Source organism: Meles meles, chromosome 13 (assembly GCF_922984935.1).
Source record: "Meles meles chromosome 13, mMelMel3.1 paternal haplotype, whole genome shotgun sequence".
Lineage (NCBI taxonomy): Eukaryota > Metazoa > Chordata > Mammalia > Carnivora > Mustelidae > Meles > Meles meles.
Genome location: NC_060078.1, coordinates 73,919,404 through 73,934,219, shown reverse-complemented (window position 1 = coordinate 73,934,219; position 14,816 = coordinate 73,919,404). Strand labels below are relative to the sequence as shown.

General features: G+C 52.6%; 1 protein-coding gene across 2 annotated transcripts in view; it reads left to right on the top strand.

Moving 5' to 3' along the window:
• The window catches only part of HSPA12A (heat shock protein family A (Hsp70) member 12A), a 158,190-nt gene that overhangs the window by 118,537 nt on the left and 24,837 nt on the right, over positions 1–14,816 (top strand). For both annotated transcript variants that reach the window (XM_046027315.1, XM_046027316.1), the window contains 4 exons: positions 5,469–5,554; positions 6,983–7,110; positions 10,586–10,772; positions 13,491–13,595. In XM_046027315.1, the coding sequence (XP_045883271.1) occupies positions 5,469–5,554; positions 6,983–7,110; positions 10,586–10,772; positions 13,491–13,595 (506 nt within the window). The remainder of the gene's footprint in view (positions 1–5,468; positions 5,555–6,982; positions 7,111–10,585; positions 10,773–13,490; positions 13,596–14,816) is intronic.

The following is a 14,816-nucleotide window of genomic DNA, read 5'->3' as shown; positions in this document are numbered from 1 at the left end:
CCCCACCAAACCATGGTCTGGGGTTGCAGGGACTTGTGGGGCTCCCTGTCTCTCAGGAAATCCAGATGCCCCAGTTCTCCCTCACTGGGGCACCTCATCTCCCGAACCATCCCGGGGGGTAGATAGCTGGAAGATTCTGCCCGGTGTCAGGATGGGCTCAGTGCAGCCCCCACTCGGCTGTGCATGGTGCTGTGGTTTCTGCCACTAAAAATACTCCTTCCCATACTTACTATTTAGCATTTGGAGAGCAGCTATTTTACACTCGGTGTTCTTTGTAACCAGGAGGGTCTTCCAGTTCATGCCAATAAAATTTCCATTTACTCTGGACATCAACCATGGTGATTAAAAAAAAGAAAAAACCCATAAATTATTTACTGAAATGGAAGTTCAGCTTACAGTAATAATGCATTAGTTCAGCTAGCCATGAAGCCTGTTATAGGATAATAAATTTTTTTAATTTTCCTTCTTAAAAGATTTTTGCCCGTAACCTACACATGACCTTGAACTAATCAATTTTCAAAGATGACAGTGCAGGGAGGGCATATAAAGAGAGAGAGAAAGGAAGGGAGAGCTTTTCTAAAATAGCCTGATTTTAGGCAATTGTCAGCAAATACCCGTTATCTCACTGCCAGGAGGGGAAAGAAATGATAATATATATTGCATTTCTTAAATCGTAAGGACCAGACCTTAAAAATCCTTTGGAAATTGAGCATTTGTTTGATAGATACATAAATCTGGCAGCTGGAAAGAAGGCCTGTTCGGAAAAGCTGGGGAGTCACCATTGTTGAGACCATCTGTCATGTCACAGGAGCCTAGAGCCTTGGGGAAGAGAGTCAGCCCAAGGGTTCTCTCTTCATTTTTTTTTTTTTAATGTTTTATTTATGGAGCAAGATCAATTTTATATATCTCGGAAAGTCTACAATTCTGCTCACCGCCGTTTTCTGACTAATGTCTCCAGCAGAGAAGGAAGACAAGCAGGTTCAAGAATTACGGCTAGCTTTGACGTTTCTTATCAAGGCTGTTTTTTATTTTAAGAACATCTGCTTTGATTAAAGGCATTAGAGCCAGGAGCAAATAAAAATGTGTCTGATTTTCACATGTCTGGCATTTTATAACAGGAACCGTGACGAAATCTGTCTTAATTCTCACACCCCTAAGGTAAGTGATGAGTATTAACCTAGTATAGTTCAACTAGTTTCTTCTCCATTATCTGGTTTGGGGTTCTAAAAAAAAAATCCTGTGGCAGGAGACTTGTTGGTTGAGTCAGACTCTTACTTATTTATATCCTCTACTTGGCTGCAAAGATTTTTCATACCCCTCTTTGCTGCAAAAATTATTTTAAAAGTGACTTGGTTGAAGAATGTGTTGGGACATGGGTCCCAGATTGAGTGAACCTAGAAACATCCTCATCAAATTATTTTTGTATTCCCACAAACAAACAAACAAAAATTGCATAGTAAATACATAAGACAGAAGTGACGTTAAATTATTTGAAACGAATAACAAAGGAGCACCGACAATTGTTTTCTGTGGGTTTACTAGAAAGATTCTGGGTGTCTTTCTCTTCAGCTTGACCATCATTCTGTGGCAGATGGTTTGCTTTCTTGAAATGATCGGTGTTTTTCTGACTCTGTGACGTGAAATCATCAGCTCCCTCTGTGTTACCGCATTTCGGGGGGACATAGGGCTGGACGTGGAAGACGCTGTGAGTGTCTGTGTAACGTGGCTGGAATGGGGCAGTAGGTGTTTCTTAGAACTCCCAGATCCCTCAGCTCTGCCCTTGACCATACTTACTAGCGGAGTATGTTTCTTTCATCTCTGTTTTGCTATTTTTCTCTCCCTACCTCCACAGACGGGTCTCACTTCTCTTTCCACCAGCTTCCTTTCTGGCCTCCAAGCTTGCGCTCTAAAAGTCTCTATGCTTGTTGCCTTGTTTGTCCGTCCCCCACATGCTCAGGCCCTCATTGTGTCCTTGAACTGAAATACCATGTAGGTGGGTGTTTTCATGGGACAGGTGTTATTGTATTGGCTTTGATCACGGTCAGTGACAGGTGGTATTTCTTACTGTGGAATGTAACCTTACATTAACATTACACTACTGTAATTAACAGTACGTGTAAGGAACATTTACACAAAAGTACGTGTAAGTAACTGTTACATGTAAGTAACAGTATTGTAATGACCAGTGTGGAAGTGGTTGGTAGCCTGGATGCACAGTAGGTCCCTTGAGCCTGTAGACATTCCATATATCAACTTTTCTCCCTTGTCTGTTATCTCAGGTCTGCCAAATAGCCATAGATCAATAGATAATATTCTGTTGAGCCCATTGTGTTTATTCCTGATGACTTACTATTATTGAAGGAGAGCTCTCCGGATTGGTGGAGAAGATTAGGACACTGGAAACTGCCCATACCCTTCTGGGCCTGAAATAGCCTTTTCCATATTCTTTTCCCCACGAATTTTTGAGCATCACTTGGACATCCTAAATGGTTAGCTACTAGAACACAGTTGTCAGTCCTGGCTCTGTGTATTCAGGTCGGGGGCTGGTACACCTTAACTGGCAAGTTGTCTTTGATTTGGGATATGCAGAGTTCTAAATGGAGGCGTGCATGATATGTTGTTGGATTTCTACGCATCTACTCCTCTATGCAGATCAGTTTTAAGTCATCACGTGGTACAGCTGTATTTCCACTTCTGATGGAGGAAGTCCATGAGGGTCAATCCCCTCTAGGCCTGGCTCAGTGATCAGCAAGGAATTGGGTGGGGGAGGGACAGGGAGAACCGGGAAAAGCCTTGGTTCTTGTCCTCACGTATCCTGGAGTCCTCGGGGGCCCAAGGCTTGTGTTCAACATGGGGCCCAACACATGCTCTACTGCAGTCGCTGGGACGTGCTCTGAGAAGAGCTGAGTGATGGGATAATCAGGACCGAGCAGACAGCGGGGTGGATGGTTTGTCTGCAGATAATAGCTTGTTTGCTAATTGCCAACACCAGATTTGCTGGGCAATTAGACATTTGGTGTCTTCCAAGACCTTCTGTGCAAATGTGGACACATGGCCGCAGGCCTCACAGGTAGCAGGTGGAGGGAAGGTGGTTCCCACGGCTGGATAGCATCTCTCTGCAGCCTGCCTAAGGGGCTGTAGGCAGGGCAGACTTCTCTCCGACAGGTGGGAAGGACCATCTGGCAGTGCTCCCTAGCAGAGAGGCTGGAGTCCCCCTGCTTTATGGAAGGGGAGTGCCCTTGGCTGGGAGATTAGTGAAGAGGGTGGACTTCAGCAGGCTGGACCAGGGGCTGGGCTTACGTGTCTGTTCTCTTTTCAAGAGCACCAAGCCATGGGTGCTCCTAGGAATCAGAAATTGCTCTCCCTCTAAGTTGATCAAGTTGAGTTTTTTAAAATGCCAATTTTTTATTGTGAAAAAGTATATATAACACAAAATCTGCACTTTTAACCATTTTTAAGTGTACAAATCAGGGGCATTAATTGCGTTCACAGTGTTGTAAACCATCATCATCCCTATCTCCAGCACGTGTCCTCAGTCAGAATAAAAACTCAGCACTCCCCATTCCTTCCTCGTCCCTCCCAGGCCCTGGTAACGTCTGATCTGCTTTCTGTCTCTCTGACCTTGCCTGTTCTAGATATTTCATGTATGTGGAATTATACAAAACTTGTCCTGTTGTGTGCAGCTTATTTTACTTGGCATAATGTTTTCTAGGTTCCTCCACGTGATAGTGTGCCCAAGAACTTCTTTCCTTTTTTGCAACTGAGTAATATTCCATTGTATGGACACACCCATTTCCTTTACTCATCTGTCGACGGAGACTTGGCTTGTGTCTACCTTTTGGATATTGTGAATAATATCACAGTGAACGTGCACATATAAGTCTGTTTGCATCCCTGTTTTCTGTTCTTTGGGGTAGATTCCTATGTGTGGAATTCCTGGGTCATATGGTAATTCTACATTTGACTTTTTGAGGAAGCGCTAAACCATTTTCCCATAGCAGCTGTACCATTTTGCACTCCCGCCGGATATCTACAAGGGTTCCAGTTTCTCCATATTCTTGCCAACATTTGTTACTTACTTCTTTCTTTCTTTCTTTTTTTTTTTTATAGCTGCCGTCTTTGTGGGTGTGAAGCCTTATCTCATTGTGGTTTTGATTTGCGTTTCTCTGGTGACTAATGACGTTGCACATCTTTCCACGTGCTTATTGGCCATTTGTGTGTCTTCTTCGGAGAAACGACTGGTGAAGGCCTTTGCCCTGCAAGTTGGTTTCGGGCCTCTGTAGCGACTCGCTTCTGTAGTTTCTCCCCGGGTTTGGAACTGGATCCTTCCCAGGAGGAGGGAGACCAGATGCCTGCAGGGAATGGCGGTGGCTGTGCAGATTTGAAGTCTCACGTTCACCCTTTCATGATTCACTTCATTCCCTCAGCCCATTTGGCCCCTACAGTAATGATGCTCTTTGAGTTCTCCCGGAGCAGGAAAACACAAAAACCAGTAAGTGTGTGGGATTAACCACAGCAATCTGACAGCAAAGGCTGACGGAAGCCCTGCTGTGCTCCCCTAGAAGCAGGCCTTTCTCAGACACCTCACACCCTCTGGGTTTCCTTGACCATCAGTATGCTTGAGCAAATTTCCTGGTTCTTCCCACCCTGGAGTAGGCTGTGTACTAGCTGGGCAGTGTTTGCAGAGCACCAGCGGGCCCCAGCGATCTGTGGGTACCCAGGGTCGCTCACAGTCTGTGCCCTGCTGCCCTGCCAGTCCTGGGCGGCAGGTGAGGAGACCAGCGTGGAGCTTCCAGCAGGGACAGTGATGGTGAGGCCAGCAGGGCCATCATCATAATGATGTCTGGGCGGCTTGGCTGTTGCTTCTTCTCTGGTTTGACCTCATGTGTGTTGTAGGGCCCCGGGTGCGGGGTCCGGGGACACTAGCCTACCTGACTTTCTGCCGTGGTTTCTCTTAACCGGATGCCAGAGCCGGCAGGATCACTGAAGAGAGATGGGTTCCCACGTTGTGATGCGGCCTCCTGCTAGAGGAAGGGAGGAGCGGAGGTGTCCACTAAGCAAGGAAGTTCTTTCTGGACGCTGCACGCCTGTCCTATATTCCTGTAATGGGGCTTGTTGATCTCTGGGGTAAGGCAAGGAACCTGGAAGCTCTTCCCAAAAAATGCATCCAAACATTTGCTCAGGTTCATCCAGTCCATGGCGGGGGCACAGGTGAGGTTCTGGCTCTTGGGAGAGCGCAAGCCTGGAGTGAGGCCATGTGGGGGTCGGGCAGCGTCTCCGCCAAGCAGGCGTTGGGGGAGACTTGGTGAGAGGCCTGGTGGTCATGGGGAGAGGAAGAACGTTTCATCTGGTTCTAAATACCGAGCACAAGGGAGTGCCCGAACAGACAGACCATGCGTGTGCTGGGGTTCGGCTTCCCGGGGCTCAGGCCACACCGCTTCTAAGGAGGCCTCTGTCTTTCCTTTCAGAAACAGCCCCCACGTCTGCATATTCGTCTCCAGCCCGGAGTCTGGGGGACACAGGGATAACGCCGCTGTCCCCTTCCCATATTGTGGTAAGAGATGCGTATCTATGGGCAGGGCTGTGTGCTGACCATCTTTGCTTTCTGGATCTGCTCTCACGATCCAGGCTGCCGGGCAGCCGCTCGCCTTTGTGGGTGGGGAGTGCACAGTCCCAGGGACTGGCCGGGTGAGCCTGCCACGCCCTTCCCCGCCCTGGGCCTAGAAAGGCTTTCTGGGGTATGGCTGGTGCTTCTGGGGCTGTTGGCCTGGGTGCATTGGCAGGCAGGGTGGGAGTACCCCTTGAGATCGAGAGCCCATAGACGGTGAGGCAGCCTTCCGGAAGCGAGCCGCCAGCTCTGGCTGGGGCACCAGTGAAAAGCAGTCTAGTCCTCGAGCCTGTGGCTGGGCTGGCCCGGGGAGACGACCTAGTTGGGCAGGAGGCTGCGGACTGGGCTTTGCTGCCACCCGACCCCTCGCTGAAAAGGCGGATTTTTGTGGGGCAGCTGTTCAAGGGACTTCCACGTAGCCGACCAGAGAAAATTGCCCTGGGAGGGGTCACTTTGCCGGAGGCACTGCTTGGTGGGGGCACCAGCTTGCCCTGGTTTTCCTGTCACTGTCTGGGTGTTCCCTCCCTCAGTGTCCTGGAACTCCCGCCATCCTGGGAACACTGGGAGGCTGGCCTCCTATGGCCTGTCCTCACACTGTGGCTTTCCAGACGGCACCCCGAGGACCCCCATAAGAGCTTCAGGGTCACCTTGGGGTGTGTGGGGAGGGGACACCGTGTGATAAGAGGCCAGATGGGTGGGGCTCTCAACCCCTGCTCTAAGCAGTACACGTCAAGCCCGACATTTACGGGTTTATAACATGAAGTTCTGGGGATATGAAAAAAAGTCTACACTGTTTTAAAAACAAAGACGGTGTGGAAACCTGGAATGGCCTGATCCACTGATGTTGAGGAAAGGCTGTGTCCCCTGAGGGGACAGGACTTGCCAGGACCACATGGCCAGGGTCCCTGGCACGCCAAGCCCTCCCCCCACACACAACACGCCTGAGCAGATGGAGTGGTCACTAGAGACGTGACACGGCCAAGCTGGCAGAGCATCCTGGGCGGGCTCGACGCGGGAATTCGGGGGAGGGGGCAGTGAGGGAAAGGTGGTGTCACTCCAGGAACAACTGGGCTTCCCGACTGGATGGACTTTCCATAATTAGTCAAGGTCACAAGCAATTGATAAAGGGGCTGGTGGGCAGGCTGTGGGCAGGTGGCTTCACCCTGGCCGCCTGGCTCTCTGCTCAGGGGGCACCTCCGGTTTTCCTGGAGCCCCTCGGGTGGGGGCTGAGGCTGACCCACTCTCTCTGTAGGGCTCACTGTGTGCACACTTGAGCCAGGATTCTGTCTGTAGTGGGTGCACACCTGGGCAGAGGGGAAGTCCAGGCTCGGCCACCCCCGCCCACTCCTCATGCTTTGCCCCGAACGTCTGCAGAATGATGCTGACCCGAACGTCTCGGAGCAGCAGACGTTTCTGGTGGTGGTGGCCATCGACTTCGGAACCACGTCCAGCGGCTATGCCTACAGCTTCACCAAGGAGCCAGAATGTATCCACGTGATGAGGTGAGTGCTGTGGGTAGGGAGGGCGGTGTGGGAGGGTGCCGTCACCACACCTGTGGAGACTTGGAGGAGCGCCCTGGGGGAGGGGAGGGGGGTTTGCCTAAGAAGCAGGTGAATGGCATTTTGTAGGCGGGTCCTGGATTCTGGCCCAGCTCTGCCCCAAATCCCCTGAGCCCCTGAGCCCGCTCTCATCTCTGGGCTCCAGGTTCCTGGTCTGGAAAAGCATTAGTTTAATTCTGACTCAGTGGGTCTAGGGAAGGGCCTAGGTGGTGTGTTTGAAGCCGGACCCAGGCTATTCCAGCATGCAGCCCGGGGAAGGGGTGCTGACTTGTAGGCAGTTTGCGATGACGGAGGAGGGTCCAGGCGTCCGCGCGGCCACACACCGTGCGACCTTGTGCGGTTGCTGGACCTTTTAAACCCGTTTCCTCATCTGTGAAATGGGGGTAATGTCAGTGTGTGTCTCACAGACTGTTGTGCATGTGAAATGAGATTTCCTTCAAGCTTAATGCACAGTAAAATGTAAACAGGGAAGGTGCTAGGCCTCAAATGATAGTAACCAGAAAGCAGAGTGGGGGGAATTTCAGCCAGGTCAACCTCTAGGGTCACTGGAGTAGCCTGGGGTCTCTTGGGACACACTGTGTGCTCAGGACACCGCTGGCCTCCTCCACCTCGCCCCACCATGCACAGCCTCTCGTCCTCCGCATCCACGCGTGATGGACTGTCTACGAGGAGGCTGGTCTGTCCTGGCACCCACACAGGCTCCTCCAGTCTGGTGCCTGGCTCTCCTGCAGAGTCTGGGGCCCCTCAAAGCTTTGGGGGTCAGGGCTTTATCTCCCTGATTTTCCAAATCCAAAGATGGCTCTGAAGATACCCTGTGATCGACTTTGGAACTCACTTCGCTGGCAATTGTGGAATTAGTGATAGCTCCCAGATTAAGAGCTTATGCATTTTTGTAGTGTGCTGCTTAAAACAGAAGTCGTAATAAAAGTGACCCCCAACCCCAGTCTCGGTTGGGTTGTCCTAAGAGGCTCCGGACACCTGTTGTGTCGTATCATCAGGAAATTACAAAAGCCGGTTCTAGTAGAGAACCCTGATGACTGCAGAGCCCTCTTCCTTAGTCGCCACCAGGGTTCTGCCTCTGGGCAGCGAGGCACCTGCTGTGAGGTCTTCTCTGACGTCCCCAGGAATGGAAACCCGGAAGGGAGACAAGCATGCCATCAAAAGCTAGAGTCAGTGTTTATCAGCTTCTACGTAGTTGTTTTAAGGAATGTTACTTTGAAGGGATAGCCTTGCAGTGAAAATTGAAAAAAAAGAAAAAGAAGAGGAAGAAATAACATTGCATTTGCTCGGGGGGATCCACACGGTATCAGCAGCGCTCAGACGTCTCGAGACATCATCTCCATTCTTGTAGAGATTTTGGAGGGAGGCCCTACCTGAATTTTATTTCAGCCAGAACACATTAACTTTGACACAGACTGACACAATTATGGTGGAGAAAGTTCAATTTTTTTCCTGTATTTTAATAGGAATGAAGGAATAAAAATTGGAAGGGGAAAAAGCTCTGGAGGTTTATTGCCTCGTGAAAATGTCAGTGGTTGATGGTAACAGAAAGTCTGTTTGTGAGCGGTCGCGTGGGGAGCGCCTGGGTGCCTGGCGTCTGGGGTGGGGAGGAACCCAGGGTCTCGGTGCGCTCATCGTGGGGACCTTGGCTCCCCGGGTAGAAGCCTGCGTCTTGATGGAGCATGACAGGGGAAGGAGGCAGGGGACGATTCCAGACCCAGCTGCATGGCCGAGCCAGGTTGGCTGTCCACCCGGGTTGTGACGGTCCCCCCGAAGCCTAATGATGCCATGTCGGGAGCAGCAAGTCCTGCCAGGCACTCTGCCACCTTCCCAGCCGGCCAGAGAAAGAGGCCTGCTTCCTCTAGGATACTGTGTTGCCACCAGAGGCTTCTGTGGCCCTGTGGCTCGTGGCAACACAGGGTGGGGGGGAGGGCAGCTGCCGAGTCAGGACCTGGGAGAGAAGAGAGCATCCTGGCCGCCACGGCAGCCGTGGCTTCTCCTGCCTTCCCGAGGAGGAAGGGAAGGCACCTTCTCACCTGCCTTCTCCACTCCTTCCTATTCTCTGTCTTTGTACCTAAGAGAAGAAGGAAGCCTCTCTGGGGCCCCACCTACCCCCTGCCCACTCCCTTACCCTCTCATGAGCTCCAGGACAGACTCCCATCGTCCCTGCCTGCCTATCTGTGCCCCCCTCTCTCCTCTTCTGGCGTCTCTTCAGTGCCCAGTCTCGCAGGACGTAGTCTCGTCCCCCCTCACTGTTCCCATCAGGGCTCTCCTGCCTCCTTGTCACCACGGCTGTCACCCAGTAGGGAGGCACCCAAGTCTGTCTCCTGGATCTCTCCTGTGGACGCCAGGCTTGCATCTCCAGCCCCCTCCGGGGAGTTCAATGCCAGCCGGTTCACCTGGATTCCCTTATTCCCTGTGGCCTCCTTGGTTAGGGCTCCAGGTTTCCAGGAAGAGGGCTTTCTCCTCTGGCTCCCACGTGGGGGCTTCTGGTACCTCGGCTCCTGCTCACACCATGGCCATGTGGCTCAGTTCTCTTTCGGGACGCTTCGTCCTCCTTCACCCCTTTCTTCTACCCTGTTTGAGCCTCCTCACCTCAGCTCCCAGACAAGACCTGAGCCTCCTCCTCAGTCTCCTGGCTTCCCATCTAGTCTACTTCAGTGTGCTCTGGTCACCCACAGCTCTGATTCTGCCATGCCCCTGCCCTCTAACCTTTAGATTTTCTCACACTTCCCTTTTACACGCTCCATGTCCACCCTGCCCAGTCACTTAGCAACCCCGCCACAAGCTCCATGTTCTCCTACCTCTGAGCAGCCTGCAGTGCCCTTCCCTCCTTCAAGATCCCGGCAGTTCTCTGTCAGTCCTTTGAGTCTCTCCTGAGCCCTGCATTCCTCCCTTCGCCCTACCATCTGGCACCTCTGCCTTCTCTGACCCCTAGGGTATTTCCTGGGTCCCTCGTTCCCCTGTGGTAAGGCAGGCATTTATGCATTGGTTTATACCCTACCTTGTTTTAGAGAGGACACAAGCTGACTATACATTTGTTTTGAGGGCTTGCAAATTAAAAAAAACAGACACCCCCCCCCCCCCAAATAAAAGACATAACATCCTAGACAGAGACCTAAAGTTTTCATGTCTGGGTTGCCAGCACTGGCAAACAGTAGGTGCTCAGTAAATGCTGAGTGGACAAAGCAGACCTTCTCCTGAGGAAGACCCTGGTGCTTGCCCCTTTCCTCCTTCTTTCTGACTGAAGTTGTGTCTCTGATCATGCCTCAGCCAACGGAATCAGAGCGCCTCTGTTGCAGCTACCCTGAGCTCCCACGCCTGTGAGAATCGTGCACACAGTAGGTGTTCTCACCAGTGCGCCTGAACTGCGATTCTGAAGGAAGGTCCCTTAACCTCTGCCTTTCCTTGGTGTCAGGCGATGGGAAGGGGGCGACCCCGGGGTGTCCAACCAGAAGACTCCGACCACCATCTTGCTGACTCCCGAGAGGAAGTTCCACAGCTTCGGGTATGCCGCCAGGGACTTCTACCACGACCTGGATCCCAACGAGGCCAAGCAGTGGCTGTACCTGGAGAAGTTCAAGATGAAGCTGCATACCACTGGGGTAAGCGAGTCTCTCCCTGGCCCCCACGTCCTCTGCACTGGAGAGCCAACCTTCCCTCCGGCCCTGAGGTCTTCCCAACCCAGGAAACCCTCAGGTCTCACCCGAGCAGAAAGTAGCCTCCATCTACCTTGATTTTAGAAACAACCTGGAGCACAAAACACTTTTGCAGAACACACGGCACTTTCTGATACACACACGGGCGGAGGGATATTCAGAATGTTTAACAGCATGTGTGCCTCGACAACTGACCGGTCAGGGTGGACACTTGCTGGTGTCCACCATCTCCTCGGGGGCCGGGAGGTCGCTCCGCAGTTGCTGGGTTGTGGGGAGATCCGGGGGTCCTGCAGGTGCGCCTCGGGGGCTGAGGGCATTTGGCGGACCCAGGGCAGAGGCGATTAGCTAACAAGTTTAGAAGCAAACATCTGTGTGGGGAAGCGGGTCGCCTGGGAAACAGGTGCCTAATGCATTGGTGCCTCAGCTCGCCAAGCAGCTCTGTTCCCAGCATGTCGTGTCCTGTAAGCTGTCCTCATCCTCGAGGCCCTCCCCCAAGCTTCATGGAAAAGTTTGGATCACAGGATAGGATTTTTTCAGTTTGAACATTGTATCCCACAGATTTTCCTTAATTCTTGGTACTTAGAGATTCAGGGTGGCGATAGTGTTTAGGACCACGGACGCTGGGACCACACGGCCTGGATTTAAATCCTGCCTCTGACACTCGCAAGATAGTTAATCCCAGTGACTTAACCTTTCTGGGCCCTGTGTGAAATAGAGACCCTGACAGGGCCTTCTTCATGGGGATGGTGGAAGGATTAAAGGAATCAAGCTACCTAAAGCTCTTGGAGCCGGGCTGGTACCGAGAAAGTTCCAGCCGGTTGCTGGCTCCCATTGTGATTGCTTTCATTTGTCTGCGTGTTTGCTGGTGACAAACGCACGTTAAGGGAAGCCCAGCAGCCAGCACCCTGCCTCCAAGGCTCTGGGCGCATCGGCGTGGCTCTCTCTCTGTGAAGCAGACGGGCTCCTGCTGGAAATGCCTCCTTCCCTTTCCACCCGACGAGAGTCGCTGCCGAACAGGCCTATGGCTTCCTGGTGGTCGGCCCCCTTTCTGAGCCTGGGAGTTGCCTCCCCAAATCGGGGGTGTCTTTGTTGAGCAGCAGTGGTGGGATGGCTGGTTGGGAAGAGGGAGCTCGTGAGGATGGGTCAGAACAGTGGACAGGCTCCACGAGGCTGGTTCAGTCTCTTTGTCCCCTTCCCGCTCTAAAGGCAAAGCTTCCTTACCCGGCTGGACCAACCTGGGGGCTGATTTTTGTTTTTCTCTCTGGTAGTACCAGCCTCTGGTAGTACGGAGCGTCCGGTAGGAGCAGCGTCTGGTGTAAGGAGCCTCTGGTAGGAGCAGCGTCTGGTAGTAAGGAGCGTCCAGTAGGAACAGCATCTGGTAGTAAGGAGCGTCTGGTAGGAGCAGCATCTGGTAGGAGCAGTGTCTGGTAATACGGAGCGTCTGGTAGGAGCAGTGTCTGGTGTAAGGAGCGTCCGGTAGGAGCAGCGTCTGGTGTAAGGAGCCTCTGGTAGGAGCAGCCTCTGATAGTAAGGAGCCTCTGGTAGGAGCAGCCTCTGATAGTAAGGAGCCTCTGGTAGGAGCAGCCTCTGATAGTAAGGAGCGTCCAGTAGGAACAGCATCTGGTAGTAAGGAGCGTCTGGTAGGAGCAGCCTCTGATAGTAAGGAGCCTCTGGCAGGAGCAGCGTCTGGTAGTAAGGAGCGTCCAGTAGGAACAGCATCTGGTAGTAAGGAGCGTCTGGTAGGAGCAGCATCTGGTAGGAGCAGTGTCTGGTAATACGGAGCGTCTGGTAGGAGCAGTGTCTGGTGTAAGGAGCGTCCGGTAGGAGCAGCGTCTGGTGTAAGGAGCCTCTGGTAGGAGCAGCCTCTGATAGTAAGGAGCGTCCAGTAGGAACAGCATCTGGTAGTAAGGAGCGTCTGGTAGGAGCAGCGTCTGGTAGTAAGGAGCGTCTGGGTTTGGGCTGCCTTGGGGGCCTCCTCCTGATGATCGCCCCACTGTCTGCCCATCACCATGCTGTGAGCACTTTTCTGGTCATTTCTGAATGACCCCAGTCCGGCCAGCGTCTCCCAGCCGGACTGCGTTGGCTTCTGGTGGAGAAGGGAGGTGGCGGTGCTGCGCTCCCAAGAGGATTAAGGACAAACCTTAAAACAGGAGCTCTTCTGTTTGGGCGACTTGGTTGCAGCTCATGGGGAGTGAAAGCTTCGTGTCTGCTCAGTGTCACGCACGCCAGCAACTTGGCGGGATGCTTTAGGCCTCTGTGAGGGGGGCTCCTGAGGTGACTGTGAGTGTCCGAGTGTGGAAACAGTGTGTCAGCTGTATCAGCCGTGGTGCCTGCTGCCCTTCTCTCCTCCTGGGTTCTGTCACCTCCCTGAAAGCTCTGCTCCGTGAGCATCCAGGGGAGACAGAATGAGAGGGAAGGAGGGAGGGAGGGAGAAGTGCGAGGTAGGGGCTGAGGGGAACAGCCCAGGTCCCCGCCACAGGAAGGGGATGATGTTGCCAGGACCTTTAGTGGGGGAGAGCAGGGGACACACTATCCTAGTCTACCAAATATCAGGAAACAGAAATATGGCTCGCTGACTTTCCCAGACCTCCAGGTAGGAGTTCCCGAAGCCACAAGGCGCGTCTCTGCTCCCCCGTCTTACTGTTCCTTCCTTTCCCCCATTAGGACCTCAACATGGATACAGACCTAACGGCAGCAAACGGCAAGAAAGTCAAAGCCCTTGAAATCTTCGCATACGCCCTGCAGTACTTCAAGGAACAGGCGCTGAAGGTAGGGCATGTGCCAGGGCCCTGTGGCAGGGGGAGGCACCCCGGGCCAGTCAGGGGAGCGGACACAACCTAGAGGGAGGAAACGTAGGATTTCCATTCAGAAAGCAGGATACACCCTCGTGCCCCTGCGCGGGAATGGGAAGTAGGGCAGCTGCTGTGGAGAAGTCTGGCAGTTTCTCAAAGGTTAAACACAGAGCTCCCACATGACCTAGTGATTCTGCTCCTCGGTATATAGCCAAGAGAAATGAAAACTCTGTATTTCCACGAAAACCTGTCTGTGAGTGTTTACAGCAGCAGCATTTGTAAGAACTGAAAAGGGGAGACAACACGAATGTCCATCGGTGGATGGAAGGGTCCCTAAGTGGGTCTTTCCGTACAAGGGGCTATTAGTCAGCCATAGACAGGAATGAATCGTGGACGCCTGCGACCGCATAAAGAAATGTTGACAACATTACACTGAGCGAAAGAAGCCCGTCAATTCTGTATGATTCCATTTATAAGACCTGTCCAGAGCAGGTGAATCCCCGGAGACAAGAGATGGATTGGCAAGTGCCGCAGGCTGGGGGACGGGACAGGAGTGACTGCTAATAGGAATGGGGCTTCTCTTTGGGGTGACGGGATTAGAGAGTGTGACGGTTGCTCAACCTTGTGAATGCATGAAAACCCACTGAACTGTACACTCGGAAAAGGAGAATTTTATGGTATATGAATTATATCTCAGGAGACACGTGTGGCAGCTGGTGGGTCTCGGGTGAGGTGCTTGATTTCTCCAGGACCCACGTTCCTACCCGGAAGAGTGGGGCAGGTTGTGTCCCTCGTGGGTTGCTGGATGTTAAACCAGACACGAGGCACCTCCCTCGGGGCAGGACACAGTAGGCTCTTGGCAAAGGGTTGCTGCCATCCCTCCTTCCTGTCCTCCCAGACCCCAGGGGAGAAGCTGGTGCCCGAGTGAGTACCTTGGACGATTATGGCAAAGTCTGTGCAGTCAGGCCCGGCGTGGGGAGGGATTGGCTACCTTCTAGGTGGCTACAGCTGGCCACTCGGTGTCTCTGCCTGTGGGCATGGTGACGAGCAGGTGGGAGTCAGATGTGTAAAGAGCCTCATGTACTGAGCTCCATCCAGAAAGAATTGGGAACTTCAGAAGCATTTGGTATTATGGGACCACTAGACGAAATTCAGTGAACTCTGAAAATAGAATAGAGCTCTAGAAATCGGGCTTGAG